Source organism: Nanorana parkeri, unplaced genomic scaffold, assembly GCF_000935625.1.
Source record: "Nanorana parkeri isolate BGI_ZX_2015 unplaced genomic scaffold, ASM93562v1 scaffold506, whole genome shotgun sequence".
Taxonomy (NCBI): Eukaryota; Metazoa; Chordata; class Amphibia; order Anura; family Dicroglossidae; genus Nanorana; species Nanorana parkeri.
The window spans coordinates 428,503-444,195 of NW_017306774.1; the positions used below are offsets into that span (position 1 = coordinate 428,503).

General features: G+C 46.5%; 1 protein-coding gene across 3 annotated transcripts in view; it reads right to left on the minus strand.

Moving 5' to 3' along the window:
- Positions 1 to 15,693, minus strand: part of KIRREL3 (kin of IRRE like 3 (Drosophila)) — a 338,979-nt gene that overhangs the window by 62,354 nt on the left and 260,932 nt on the right. For all 3 annotated transcript variants that reach the window (XM_018561196.1, XM_018561194.1, XM_018561195.1), the window contains exons 10-11: positions 13,648 to 13,748; positions 3,612 to 3,810 (exon numbers count right to left, since the gene is read on the minus strand). In XM_018561196.1, coding sequence (XP_018416698.1) covers positions 3,612 to 3,810; positions 13,648 to 13,748 — 300 coding nt within the window. The remainder of the gene's footprint in view (positions 1 to 3,611; positions 3,811 to 13,647; positions 13,749 to 15,693) is intronic.

A 15,693-nucleotide genomic window follows, 5' to 3' on the forward strand; every position in this document is an offset into this window, starting at 1 on the left:
ATATATATATATGTGTCTAATCCCAGAGAGGTTCCCGGCAGGAATTCTTCAGTCGTCCTTGTGACAGTTGACGGCTTTTATTTTACAGCACATTTTGTCAGTGCCATGTCTTCAAAGGGCCACTAAGCAGAACTTGCAAATTGGTTTATGTAAAAGAGCTTTTCGCTGCATTCTGCTGCCGTGTAGAACTTTCCAATAATCAGAACGGCACTTATTTAAAACGAAGACGTTCTAGTGGGGTGAGGGGATATTTTCCAGGATGGAGCTGGCTTCCTGTCGAGCACTCCCATAAAAACAATTCTAGTGACTGACAGTTTGGTGCCTCGCTTTTGGCAGCTAGCATAGAACAACAAGCTGCACATCAAAGTTAATGTCAGATGCCCAAATTTCTGTGCGGATATGCAAATCACGACAGGTTTGGGTTGGGGGGAAATCATAAAAAGCTTTTACACATAATGCAGATTGTTTATGGCTCCGGCTATATGTGATCAGTCAGTAAAATGTACCAGGACATGTATCTGTGAAGTGCATAAAAGCACCTAGAGAAAAACAATTCTCGTGTTCTCATTGCCTATTGCAAGCAATCGCATTGTCCCTTGCACTCTCCCGCACTGCACAAGGCAGAAGGCTGCTTTAGAGGTTTACTGGTAAGCAGTGTGACCTTGCAGCGCTGGTAGATCAGACCAATGCTGAGCCTACACAGGGTTCTCCAATTAGGCCCGTGGCAGTCAAACTGAGCAGTGTCAAGCTGGCCATACACTTTACAACCACTTTAGTCTTGTGATGGTTGTAAGGTAATTAAAAAAACGTACGATCTGCCCATCTTGGACAGGCAGATCGTACTTTGCGATCATCGCAAGCCCTCCCCGCTGAGGAGAGGGCGTTTCCAATGATTGCAGTGCTGAGCGGGCAGTGTGCGCTTGCGCACACCGGCCCGTTCGGCATTCGTCTTCCGAACAGAACAGATACTAAGAACATTCATTTTTGCCTTCATTCACACAGAACAAATGTTCACAGGGTTTCCCAGGAAGGATGGCTATGTGAACTGGTTATAAATACACCTCTAGGTGTGCATGGTGTGGCAGCAGCGGACATACTTCAGGTTGGTAGTGACACTTTGTATATACATTTTATAGGTGGCACTTGGACAAAGTTTTGGTGGTAGCACATGACTGACTAAAGGTGAATTTCTAACTTTTCCTGTGTTATTATGACCGCCGTGTCATTCTAGTTGTTGTTTTTTGTTTTTTTGTGGTCCCCTCCATGGGACTTTTCACTTACTAAAGTCAACCTGTATTAAAGTGTCAAGCTATGTTCACTGAGTTGCTAACATGGATATACAAAGCTAACTGGAACTTTCATCCTTCTATTTTTACAGTGATCACCTGACCAAGGCTAGGCACCGGGCTTGTGCTTATATGAGCATCACTCATACAGGGAGCCCGAAACAACTTTTTCTCCAGGAAAGGTACGATTTTTAGAAAGATTGTTCCTAAACATGGTTTTTGCTAATATGTTAATATTTTGGTACAGGTCCACGTAAGACCTGGCTGTCATTTTATTACTAAAACGTCCTGCAGTCCTTTTTTACATTCAGTCAAATCTTTATTGACGTCTTTACAGATTCTATACAAACATAATCAAACAAAAGCTCAACTCTATTTAACTGACAGGCTGGTCATCTCCTCCCTCTAACATGTTTCATGCAAGAATGATCCTAATCGTTGCAGTGCATGTTAAATTATTTGAGAGTGAGTGGCGAGTAAAGCAGATCGATTTTGGAGTTTGAAGGGAGTGACCCACCCAAGTTGCTAGCTGAAACTGCAGTATAACTGGCATGGCTGAAGTCAGAATGCACTATATGGCCAAAGGTTTGTGGACACCTAACCATCATACCAACCTATATGACCAACAGAATGTGGACCCCACTCTAAATAATTGAGTTCAGGTGTTTCCAGTGACGGGTACTGGTAATGCTACAGCATACACAAACATTTTAGACCAGTGGTTCTCAACCTGTGTAACCTCAGGACCCACATTTGTCCTCGGTCATGAAGTCGTGACCCAAGTCGCACTGCAATGGAACGCACAGCATTAGGGTACCGCGCGTTCCGGTGCAAATGAATGGCAACGCAACACACCTCCCGCACCAGAATTGCCTGGTACAGTTTACCGTACTGTACTACTGTGAATGGGCCCTCAAAAACACTGACATGCATACACCAGGCCCAATCTCACACACTTTTTTTAAGGTCCACCCAATCTCCTAACCTAGTCTAGTGTGGGGGTCTAGGGTCTAGTGTGGGCTGCTGCCCTGTGACGGAGCTCCATCCACTTGTACAGCTCCCTTGCACGCCCTGTAGAGGTGCCGGGAGCCAGAATGTGACGTCACTTCAGTCCAGACACCTCTACAGGACATGTGAGGGAGCTGTAAGCAATGCACGTATGGATAGAGCTCCCTCGCGGCCATTCCCCCATCCCACCTCAAGCTGACACTCGGCGCCGGGCAGCATATTCTGAAGCATACACTGACAGTGCTGCCATAGGGGAGGCAGAGGAGTCTCTCACCTAGAAAAGAGGAAAGCACGTGGCGACCCACTGAACACAGAGTCACGACCCACTTTTGGGTCATGACCCACCAGTTGAGAACCAAGGTTTTAGACTATTGTGCGCTTCCAACCGTGTCTGTTTCAGCATGACAGTGCCTTTGTGCACATAGCCAAATAACCATAAAGACATGGTTTGGTCTAGGAATTCAAGTGGCCTGCTCAGAGCACTGACCCCTTTACAATGTGAAATGTCTATTGCAAGCCAGGTCCTCTTCTCCATCATCAATACATGACCTCACAAATGCTCTTTTGGCTAAAGGGGCACAAATTCCCACATGTACACCCCGAAATCTTGAGGGAAGCCTTCGCAGAAGAGTGGAGGATATTAAAGCCAAAAGGGGTCACTCCATATTAATGGCCATAGTTATGGAATGTCCAACAAGCTCATATAGGGTGTGATGGTCAGGTGTCCTTAGACATACAGTATATCTATATAATGTATTTAACTAACTATTCTAAAACCAGTGATACACACTTCTTGTATTAAACTGAAATCCTACAATGTGTTTGCCGTTGGGCTGTCTCATCTCCCGCTTCTTCGGTTATCGTATTCTATGTAATAGCTGCGTGTTAAATGCTGATCACTGCTCATGATGAGGTGGATTTGGAGAGTAAAAGGGGATTTATATCACATCAAATGATGCCCTTTACAACCAGAAAACATCTATTTAAATCTTATCCCAAGTGACTGCGATCAAAAGCATCAGTCACCGTTTAACATGAGGTGGATATTAAAACCCTTGAATGTCTTATCAGTGACTTATACGCCATAACAGAAAAGGGGAATTACAAAGGAAGAAGGGAAAACTACTCAGCAGGGAGATGCATGAAAAATGGTTCATGACAGATTCAGAATATATTATATTATATACTTTTATGAAATGGTTGTCTGATGTGGCAAAAAAAAAAGCACCTAAAAAAGTGTATACACACATATATATATACAAAATGCAGTACATTCAGAATGCATATTCTATCACCTATGCATCAGATGCCCCTCACCTTGTTCTTTGAGTCTGATGATCTCCGTGTCTGAGCCGAAGCTGTTCCAGGCCGTGCAGTTGTATATGGTTTGGAAGTCGGCCCGCACGATGTTGCTGATGGTCAGGGTGGAGATGACGCCTTCGTCTGTGCTGACCGTTTCCACCGTGTATCGACCCGACGTTCCTGATTCCAGGACATTTTCCTTCCAGGACCAGGCCTAGGGTAAGGGGAGAGGGAAGACTTCAGGACAACTCAAACTAGACTTAGAAATCCAACCCGACTAACGAGTAGTTTTGTTTTTGTTTACTATTTACAAAATTACTTTTATTAGTTTTTATAAAATTGTAGAAGCCGAGCATGGTGATGCAAAAGAGCATCTAAAATATTGGATTGCATACATGTCATGCTCGGATCAAACAGACAAAGTGCAAACAATACAGTTGGTAACAGTGGCGTAACAATCGCCATAGCGACCCAGGCGGCCGCTATGGGGCCCGGGCACAGGGGGGCCCAGCCAGGGCCGCCTGGGTCGCTATGGCATGTGGGGGTGCTGGCTGTCACAGACACAGCTCAGCAGCGGCCACGGCACATTTCCCCTCATAGCCGCTGCGGAGCTGTGTCAGTGACAGCCAGCCGCTGCGGCAGATGAGGGCGGTGTTCGGAATGGAGGAGGCGGGGCCCGCCTTCTCTTACATCACTGGCCAGCGACCTAAGAGCAGGTGGGGCCAGTGATGTAAGAGAAGGTCGGGGCCCGTCGATAGCAGAGGAGGCGGGGCCCGGTGACGGAACAGGAGTCGGGGCCTGGCGACAACAGAGGCGCTGACAGGTAAGAGATCTCAGACCCTGCAGAGCCCACTATAGAGAGTCTAAGGTGGGCTCTGCAGGGTCACTCTCCGCTGGGGCTCTGCAAGTGGCATAACTAGCAATCACGGGGCCCCATACAAAATTTTGCTATGGGGCCCTGTGATTTCTAGTTACGCCCCTGGTTGGTAACATGGGTGGAAGAAAGGCTGGCAGTCATTTATTATACAAAATGTACAGGCGGTCCCTGGGTTACAAACAACATAGGTTCTGTAGAACCTTTAAATATATGTCTGTTCCTAAGTTGAATTTGTATGTAAGTTGGAACAGGTAAATTTTTTAAGTGTAACTCCAGCCCAAAAAAAATCTTTTAGTTTTGAATAGCATAGGGAAGGGATAACCCCCTTGTAACATTTGTTGTGCTGTGTGTCCCCCTGTTCAGAAGATTTCAACTCACTTTCTGTCCTTGTGACAATTGGATTTTGAAGATGGGAAACAAGGATTGGTGATAAAGCTTTCAGTGGAGACGTCTTTTTCCCCATGATCACTCTTACAGGAGTGAATTTCTCTTCTTAGGGGTAGATTTCCTCTCACTTCCTGTTGTCTCAAGGACAGGAAGTGAGATTCAATCTTCCTAATGAGGATACAGACAGACAGTAAAAACCTCACAGTGACCCGGAAGAAGAGGCGGGCACCCCTCGTCTCCACATCTAACAAGAGCCAACTTCCTGTAATGTACATACAGTACTACGAACCAGACCCAAAAAGGCGGCGCTCCTCGTCAGCACTAACGCAGTGGCATAACGATGACTGAAATGCTGCACAGTACACTTTGGCTGCAGCCTGGGACCCTGTGCTGTACAGTGATAGCCTCTGTTTGTAAGTAGGGGTCGAATGTAAGTCGGATGTTTGTAACTCTGGGGCTGCCTGTATTAAAGGAGAAATATAGAGTTAAGGCTTTTCCCCATAGATCTCCTTAGGGTAACGGGAGGACATAAACTAGCGTCGTCCCGTAACCCAAAGCTCAGTATATAGGGAGCTACAGCTCGCCGTATACTGAGACGCTGCAGTATACCGTGAGCTGCTACTCGCGGTAAATTGAGACGCTGCAGCTGAAGCGGATCCCGACAATTGTGTCCCGGCATCCGCACAGCTGCGTGACTGACAGCTGGCTCTGCTGTACCCGCCCCCTCCCCCGTCCGTTCCGCCAGTCAGCGCTGGCGGATCGGAGCGGGGAGGGGGGAATCCAGTCCCTCCCCTGTCACGGCAGAGAGCCGTGACAGGATCGAGAGGTGAGCGAACGCCGGTATGTGTTCGCTCACCTCCCGATCTACTGAGCCGACCTGTGACAGTCTCATTGTCACAGGTCGGCTAGAACTATGAGGTGAGTGAAAAGCACCCCCCCTTCATAGTTCTCCTTTAAAAATATGTCTGTGTGGGATGATAGGAAGGCTCAAAACATATGGGATTGATCAATATGAGGACCAAGCATCCCATTTTATATGAAAATGTTGTATAGAGTCACGGACAATGTGAAAAACTTCCATAATCATCAAAGAGTCTATTCTAGTGAGGACTTGGGTCAATGGGACTAACTGGGAGCTCTAATGTAAAGATAAACTCCTGCTTTGTTTAACCCCTTCGTGACTGACGACGTACAGTGTACGTCGCCAGCATCGGGGCTGTTTAAACAGACTCCCGGTGACTTTTGCCGCCGGGACTCTGTTTGAACTTGTAGAGCCGACTGTCGGCTTTACAACAGAAGCGATCCTGGCAAAAAAACCACCATTTTATTCTATAGGGTCTTGGCATTCAGAAAATATATAATGTTGGGGGGTTTTACGTCATTTTCAGGCCTAAAATGTGGAATATAACATGGGTGCAAAAATGGAAAAAAGGGCCTCAGTCATGAAGGGGTTAAATTAACCCATGCAGTGGGGCTACCGCTGCATTGCAAGGGTTAAGGGCTCGTTTTGGTCTAGGGTTATAAGGGAATTAGGGTAATTATCGAAGGGCTTCATTAAAGGAGAACTATGGGGTTAAGTCTTTTCCCCATAGTTCTCCTTAGGGTAACGGGAGGACACAAATTAGCGTCCTCCCGTCACCCTAGGCTCAGTATATAGGGAGCTACAGCTCGCGGTATACTAAGACGCCGCAGCTGAAGCTGATCCCGACAATTATGCCGGGATCCGCCCAGCTGCGTGACTGACAGCTGGCTCTGCCTATCTAGAGACAGAGCCAGCTGTACCCGCCCCCTCCCCCGTCCGTTCCGCCAGTCAGCGCTGGCGGATCGGAGTGGGGAGGGGGGAATCCAGCCCCTCCCCTGTCACGGCAGAGAGCCGTGACAGGATCGAGAGGTGAGCGAAGGCCAGTATGTGTTCCCTCACCTCCCGATCTACTGAGCTGACCTGTGACAGTCTCATTGTCACAGGTCGGCTAGTACTATGAGGGGAGTGAAAAGCACCCCCCTCCCCCCCCCTCATAGTTCTCCTTTAACTCTCCTTTCAAGTTCTCTATTGAGGTAAATGTGAGCAGTTCTGATATCAAGAAGTATTCTTCCAGTGTGCACATACCAAGATGTCATACCAAAAGCCAAAATAATAGCCATTCTCCAACAACATGTTTCCTCTTTGGGTTCCAGCCCACATGCTAGCCCTTACACACAATACCGCTCTACCCAACAGTTATTTAACAATGTTTTATTACGGCAAAGTAGAATGAAAGGAAATCCCAAATTGGACAATGTTCACTGGAACAAGTGCCCTCTCTTCCGATAATGAGTTGGATTTCCCAGCACTTTATGTCCTGACACGGGTTCTCAGCCTTTTGGCTGGAGTTTCACTTTCAATAGACAAAAACTGAAGTGAGGTTGCTGTAGGTGACTGTACATCATTGTCGAATGTACTGCACTAAACAGAAAGCTGATATTTGTGATAATTATGTTTAAGTGTCTGCCTATAAAGAGTGTGATATGAATTTGGAGATTGTGAAGTAAACCAGCTTTAAAGGAGAACTATGAGGTGAGTGAAAATCACTCCGCCTCACAGTTCGAGCCGACGTGTGACAATGAAACTGTCACAGGTCGGCTCAAAAGATCGGGAAGTGAGCGAACACATACCGTCGCTCGCTCACTTCTCGATCATGTCCCTGCAGAGGGTGGTGACTGTCACTCACGGCTCCCTGCAGGGATTCCCCACCCCCCTTCTCCGCTCCGATCCTCCAGCGCTGACTGGCGGAAAGGACGGGGTAGGGGGCGGGTACAGCTGGCTCTGCCTCTAGATAGGCAGAGCCAGCTGTCAATCACGCAGCTGGGTGGATCCAGAATACCGCGAGCTGTAGCTCCCTATATACTGAGCTTTGAGTGACGGGAGGACGCGAGTTTGTGTCCTCCCGTTACCCTTAGGAGAACTATGGAGAAAAACACTGACCCCCATAGTTCTCCTTTAAAGTTCTCTATTCAGCTAAATGTGAACAGTTCTGATATCAAAAAGTATTCACACAGTGTGCACATACCAAGATGTCATACCAAGGGCAAAATAAAAGCCATTCTCCAACAACATGTTTCATCCTTGGGCTCCAGCCCACATGTTATTTAACAATGCTTTATTAAGGCAAAGTAGAATGAAAGGAAATCCCAAATTGGACAATGTTCACTGGGACAAGTGTGTTTCCATTGAAAGATGTTTCCTCTCTTCCAATATTTTGTTGGATTTCCCAGCACTTTATGTCCTGACACGGGTTCTCAGCCTTGTTAGAAAAAAAAACTCCCCAAAGTTTTGGCTGAAGTTTCACTTTAAATCGATGAAAACTGAAGTGAGGTTGCTGTAGGTGACTGTACATCGTTGCCGTATGCACTGCACTAAACAGAACGCTGATAATTGTGATCATTATTTTTAAGTGTCTGCCTATAAAGAGTGTGATATGAATTTGGAGATTGTGAAATAAACCAGCTTTAAAGCGACATCTTAACTTCTTTCTTTGATTAAAGATTTTTTTTTTTTTTGCCTTCACAGTCACAAATGTTAACCATTTCTTGACTGGAGATCATTGATGCCTAATTGCCCACGCCAAATCTAGCAGCATCAGCATAAGTCTGTTGACTAATTTGCATATCTAAATATATGTAATGTTTTTTTTAGGCAGACTTTTATTAGTACACTGTTGTATTAAAAACCCTGCTCTGTTTTTTTTATTACAGGCGGGCAAATGCACAAAATCTTTTTTTTTTTTATAGATTTGCTATCATAATGTTTTTTAACGCTGTAATTGTATTTGACAATAACATTATTAAACAGATTGCTTTCCAGAAACAACTACAGTGTGATGGTGGCAGTGATCATGCAGGCTGGAGGGCTTTATATGTAAATGAAGCCTTCAGCCTGCATGTGATAGCTAAGATATAGTTAACACGGTGGTCACACTATCGGTAAATACTCTAATTGGTTCCCGACCATCATTTACCAGTGACAGCTTGGATTGGGAGCCACCAACTGGTAAACTACGTTTACAAACCTATCCACTGGGTGTCATTCTAGGTAACATTTATATACAGACTGTGGCTGGTAAATTGTTAAGGAACAAGTCCTTACAGGACAAGTGCAGAACGTCTTAACGGCAGGGTGGGAGAGGGAGAATCAGCACAAGGAGCCAATCAGGTGTGCTGCAGTGCTAACAAATAGCATGCTGAAGGGAGAAGAGTGGGAGGTGAACTTATCAGTCTGCTGCTTCTCCTTTTAGTGTCCAATCACAGGCTGGGGGAGGGACAAAACCTGGAAGTGTCAGCAGAGGTTATAACAGTTCACCTGCTCTGCCAAACAGGGCTGGGAAGTGTGGCACAGCTGTATAAAACTCAGAACTGGATGAACAGAAATACAGATTCTTTGGCAGGTAAAACAGCTCCCTTCTATGTATATAATCTGTGTGTTTAGTTATATGCACGGGGATTTATGAATTAGCAACTCTTTGCTTAAAGGAGAACTATGGGGTCAGGGCTTTTCCCCATAGTTCTCCTTGGGGTAACGGGAGGACACAAACATCTTTTACTGAGACGCACATAGTCAGTGAGATCAAGAGACTGGATGAGATCTGTATTCTAAAACTTGTTGTTTACGTTTACGATCGACAATAAACATGTTTACCTGTCCACCTCCAGTACACAATGACTGATCTCCACTCAGCAAACACCACCCCCCACCTCCCAAACGCTCTGAATCTGTGGCCCACTGTGACCACCAGGATTAATAAATGCCCTAAAGGTTGACGGCTGGCTCTGTACATAATGTAATTACTTCTCATGTTATCGTTATCCGTATTAATCAGTTCATAAGAGTTTGTACGTCTAGCGGCGCGCAGCACATGCTCGGCTCTGCCAGTTCCTGTGGCTTCTTTTTGCGTGTAGGTGGGAGGAGGAGGAGGCAGTAAAAATAGCTTACACAAAGAGCTTTCTCCCCCCTCAGCTATCTGCCAGCCTGCGGGCTCTGAAATTGATAGCAAGGAAGATCAAAGATGTCCTGGTTTTATTTTTGGAATGCGCGCAAAGCACTGTGAAGATGCTGAAGCTCTGACGGGAAGACAAACTCTGAAGGAGTAGTGCTGCAGACAATGCCCGTGTGCTCTGTGTACACGTAGGACGTGTGGGAATGCGGGACGGCTCTCGGCTGATGTTAGGAGAGTCTCTTCTGATTTTAGTAGCTCGGTAAGTGGGTGCTATAAGTGGTAAAAGGATTCCCCATGTGACCTTTCCAAAGGAAAGCGACATTTGCTTAAAGTGTACGTACACCCCGATTTTTTTTTTTTTTTTAGTTTTGAATAGAGTGGAAAAGGATTAGAACCCCCTATTACATTTCCCTGCTGACAGGGGTGCTGTTGGGGCTTATTCACGTACAACAGGGATCCCAATCTATTGGAGTGCCCTTCTCATTTCAGGGAGGCACCCTCTGCACCCGCTGAAATGATGGCAGATAGCACGGGAAGCAATAGCTTCTTTGCTATCTTCTGCTCTGGTTTTATTTTTTTAGTATTCTGGGAGCTGCTGTCAGTCAGAGTAAAAAAAAAAACAGCATAGGAATGAATAGCTAGATTGCCATTGGCTATTTCAATTTGCAATATCCAATAGCAAGCTGGCTATTGCACCCGCCCTCTTTCTGCTGTCAATCACTAGAAGAGGACCATCGCACTCCTGACCGCTCGTTCCAAAAAAATCAGGATGGGTGCTGCGGTAGTCAACGGATTGCAACCGTTATATGCGTAAGTAGAAACAGGGACACTGGCACTCCAAATGCGTCTATTTATTAATGTAGATGCAGCATATCACACTGGTGCAACGCTTCGGGGGTCTCGCAGGATGCCCTTCCTCAGGCCAAAACAATAAATAGACGTGTTTGAACTGCATTTGGAATGCCGGTGTCCCTGTTTCTACTGATTTACAAATCTTTCACCCAGCCTATAGCTGGGCAAATGCTGTTCACACCACACTACTGACTGCCACTAGATGGTGCTGAGGAGCATAGGAAATGCTATGCAAATGGCCATCACTTAGCTATATGTCGGCCCCATAGTGCCAGTGCAGGTGTCACTCTGACTCTCTTTGGACTGCTCTGGGGACCCAAAGGGATACCGTGTAGTGTAGAGGGCTGCCTCTTCAAGGTGGGAATTAAACCAGATTATATTTGCCTTTGGATCCAGTGCTCCAACAACATCCATTTTTTAAGCGTGAGGATGGGATTTAATAGGTTGCTTGCATGCTTAATAAGTTGAGTTAGCCAATAAAACGTATCACTTAAACGACCAACTTTCTGCATAAAACATAAGATAAGCTAATGCATTTCGAGGGATTGTGCCACCTTCATCAGGGATGGAATGATAGCTGGCCTGTGATGTAGATGCCAATGCATTTCGAGGGATTGCGCCACCTTCATCGGGCGTGGAAGGATAGCTGACCTGTGATGTAGATGCCAATGCATTTCGAGGGATTGTGCCACCTTCATCGGGCGTGGAAGGATAGCTGACCTGTGATGTAGATGCCAATGCATTTCGAGGGATTTTGCCACCTTCATCAGGGATGGAAGGATAGCGGACCTGTGATGTAGATGCCAATGCATTTCTAGGGATTGTGCCACCTTCATCAGGGGTGGAAGGATAGCGGACCTGTGATGTAGATGCCAATGCATTTCTAGGGAGGGTGCCACCTTCATCAGGGATGGAAGGATAGCTGACCTGTGATGTAGATGCCAATGCATTTCGAGGGATTGCGCCACCTTCATCAGGGGTGGAAGGATAGCTGACCTGTGATGTAGATGCCAATGCATTTCGAGGGATTTTGCCACCTTCATCAGGGATGGAAGGATAGCGGACCTGTGATGTAGATGCCAATGCATTTCTAGGGATTGTGCCACCTTCATCAGGGGTGGAAGGATAGCTGACCTGTGATGTAGATGCCAATGCATTTCGAGGGATTCTGCCACCTTCATCAGGGGTGGAAGGATAGCTGACCTGTGATGTAGATGCCAATGCATTTCGAGGGATTGTGCCACCTTCATCAGGGGTGGAATGATAGCTGGCCTGTGATGTAGATGCCAATGCATTTCGAGGGATTGCGCCACCTTCATCGGGCGTGGAAGGATAGCTGACCTGTGATGTAGATGCCAATGCATTTCGAGGGATTTTGCCACCTTCATCAGGGATGGAAGGATAGCGGACCTGTGATGTAGATGCCAATGCATTTCTAGGGATTGTGCCACCTTCATCAGGGGTGGAAGGATAGCGGACCTGTGATGTAGATGCCAATGCATTTCTAGGGAGTGTGCCACCTTCATCAGGGATGGAAGGATAGCTGACCTGTGATGTAGATGCCAATGCATTTCGAGGGATTGCGCCACCTTCATCAGGGGTGAAAGGATAGCTGGCCTGTGATGTAGATGCCAATGCATTTCTAGGGAGTGTGCCACCTTCATCAGGGGTGGAAGGATAGCTGGCCTGTGATGTAGATGCCAATGCATTTCTAGGGAGTGTGACACCTTCATCAGGGGTGGAAGGATAGCTGGCCTGTGACGTAGTTGCTAGTCAGTAGTGTAACTGGAATACAATGGAGTATATTGTCTGCACTGTTGGTAGGAGAACAGATAGCTCATGATGAAATGTCCTTTAAGTCTGTGTCTGCGGGGATGACGCGACCACGCTGGAGTAGAACCGCTGTGCTAATGAACACTGTGCTATCGTCTAATATGATATTTTTTTTCTCTCAAAGATTAAAATCTGAATTAATGGCACATCAGCCTCTGACTGTTTCATCATCTCACAACGCTGTCGCTCGTCTTTCCCATATGTCCTCAAACACTGTACCAGAAAGTGCAAAGTGAGCCAGCAAGATGAATGAGTGTCAATGCCGTCAGACTTTGCAGGCGACGTTCACCATGCCAGAACAAAGCAAGAGAAGTGAATGGTAGAAATTTTTTTTAGCCCTCGTTCACACCTGACCGTTTTGTAGCGCATTCTACGCTCGACGAACGCTCTACAAAACGGTCAAAAATATAAATTGCATTGTAGGCAATGGTCTCTGTGACGGACCCCCGTACTCAGGATGAGTATGTCCGCCGCTGTCTTCTTCCTTGCTGAGGAGATATTGGAACCTGAAGATCTGTAGCTCCCAGTTTCCCCAGTCACTAGCCAAGGCTTGAGTGTAGGGTAAACAAACTCTGCTTTATTGAACAACTGCACAAACTTTTATACAGCAAGTGATGAAATCAGAATATAATCCCATCACATAACGCTTAAGGCTGGGTTCACACCTAGGAGTATTACGCATGCACGTCTGTCGCACGACCGTCACGCGTTTTTTTTACCCGAAGGCTACTTGGCTGTATCCCAATGGAAAACCCCCTCCAAAACGGCCCAAAGAAGTACATGTACTTGTTTGGGCGTCAGCCGTTTTGTAGGGCGTTCAGACGGGCGGAAATACGGAAAGGTGTGAACCATACCCATAGAAAACAATGGGATTTTCATGGTTGTACGTTTTGTAGAGCGTTCATAGAGCGTTGAACCCCCGACAAAACGGAAAGGTGTGAACGGGGCCTAAATCTAAGGTCATGATTAATATTTGCCTGAGGCTCTGATTAATAGAAACGTCTGAGAGGAAATGCGAGCAGCTGATTGGTCAGATCCCTGCTTTCAATTTCATCGCTAATGGCGACCTCGCCACTTCCCTGTTACGGCACGTACACACAGAATAAAACAATTGGTTATTCTTCATACTTACTATCCTATCCGGGGGAGGAGTGCTGCGGATGAAACACTTGATTTGTCCCTTCTCGCCATGCAGGGCGTGCTGCGTCTGAGTGCTGGAGATGATAGGAGGACCTGCCAGACAGAACAGATCTGTTATTCCGCACATCACCTAGACATAGTACACAATGCCTGCGTTCAGAGCATATGCAAATTAGTCATTTACATGTTCTACAAGAGCAACAATCAGCAAAATAATATCATTCTTGTATAGTTCTGTTTACATTTTTGTATCGTTGTATCAGATATTTTTTCACAGCCCGGGAACTTAAAGCGACACTAAACTCAGGAATTAGTCCCCGAACTCTGAACAACAATGTATCTTATTTGTGTATCACTCGGCTGTAGATCCTCCAATCCTCTCTGACACTGTCCTTCCTTCTGGAGGGGGGGCTACGTCTGTTCCCCATGGTCCCTGTGTGTGTTGTAGAGTAGTCACCGCTCCAAGCTCACTCCCGGGATGGACTACAATCTCATGTTTAGTTTACCAATTTGTATTGAGATTGTAGTCTATCCTGGGGGGGCGGAGCTTGGAGCAGTGACTACTCTACAACACACACAGGGACCATAGGAAACAGACGTAGCCCCCCTGCAGAAGGAAGGACAGTGTCGGCACGAATTCAGAGATGATTGGAGGATCTACAGCTGAGGGATACACAAATAAGATACATTGTTGCTCAGAGTTCAGGTTCTTTAACGTATTTTTAAGGTTTAACTCCGGAGTTTAGTGTCACTTTAATGTGTGCAGTGACAGGACATACAAGCTTCTTAACGTGTAAGTAAACTCTCACAATGAGCTTCTCTTATTTGCTCCCTTTCAGTCTGTTACATTTACCAGTAAAATGCCTTTTGTTACATCTCTTCAAAAAGTGGAAACATCTGTTGATCATGCCAGAAATCTTATCATCTGATAACTTCCTGGCCTCTCTGCCCCTGCTGAATGTTATCAGTTACATTGTTGCCCACTATCTCTGACGACTACAGAACACCACCTCTCCAAATCAAAGGAGAACTATGGGGTTAAGGCTTTTCCCCATAGCTCTCCTTAGGGTAACGGGAGGACACAAACTAGCGTCCTCCCGTCACCCTAGGCTCAGCTGTAGCTCGAGGTATACTGAGACGCCGCAGCTGAAGCGAATCCCGACAATTATGTCTGGATTCGCCCAGCTGCGTGACTGACAGCTGGCTCTGCCTATCTAGAGTCAGAGCCAGCTGTACCCGCCCCCCTCCTCCGTCCGTTCCGCCAGTCAGCGCTGGAGGATCGGAGCGGGGAGGGGGGAATCCAGCCCCTCCCCTGTCACAGCAGAGAGCTGTGACAGGATCGAGAAGTGAGCGAACGCTGGTATGTGTTCGCTCACTTCCCGATCTACTAAGCCGACCTGTGACGGTCTCATTGTCACAGGTCGGCTAGAACTATGAGATGAGTGAAAAGCACTCCCCTCATAGTTCTCCTTTAAAGAGAAGAGGGAAGGTAGAGGTGACAACATTGCTTCTCCAAAGCACCATATAGTACAGTGAGTAAGCAGTGTCACCCTTGGATAGTGGAGTGCAGTGGAAGGCCCGGTGTGACCCACTGAATACGGTGTTGTGACCCACCCATTGAGATCCACGGGTTCAATGCATTCTCACTAAGTCGTTGGACAGCAGTAGACCAAATTGCCATAAATTTTCAGCTTTATTTATGACTAAGTATCAAAATAAGCATTTTTCAGGATAGCTGTTTTCAGAGAAGGGCTCAGGCATCAGCCAGCTCCCAGCTCCTCCAGACTGACATCTGCCTCTCAATATTTGCATCAGGCCCACCGCTTGCATCAGGGTGAAAGACTCCTGAGAGGAGTACTGAGTCAGGGTGCTGTGATGTTTTCAGGAAGCTATGCACAACATCCTGGCAGCCCTTCCCACCAGCAATGATCTGCCTGCATTGCACAGAGAAGCAGAGAGTCCGAGGGATGACATCACGGGGTGTAAAATAAAGTATGTATTGAAAACAGGAAGGTTTTATTTAAACATTTTGTTAGCT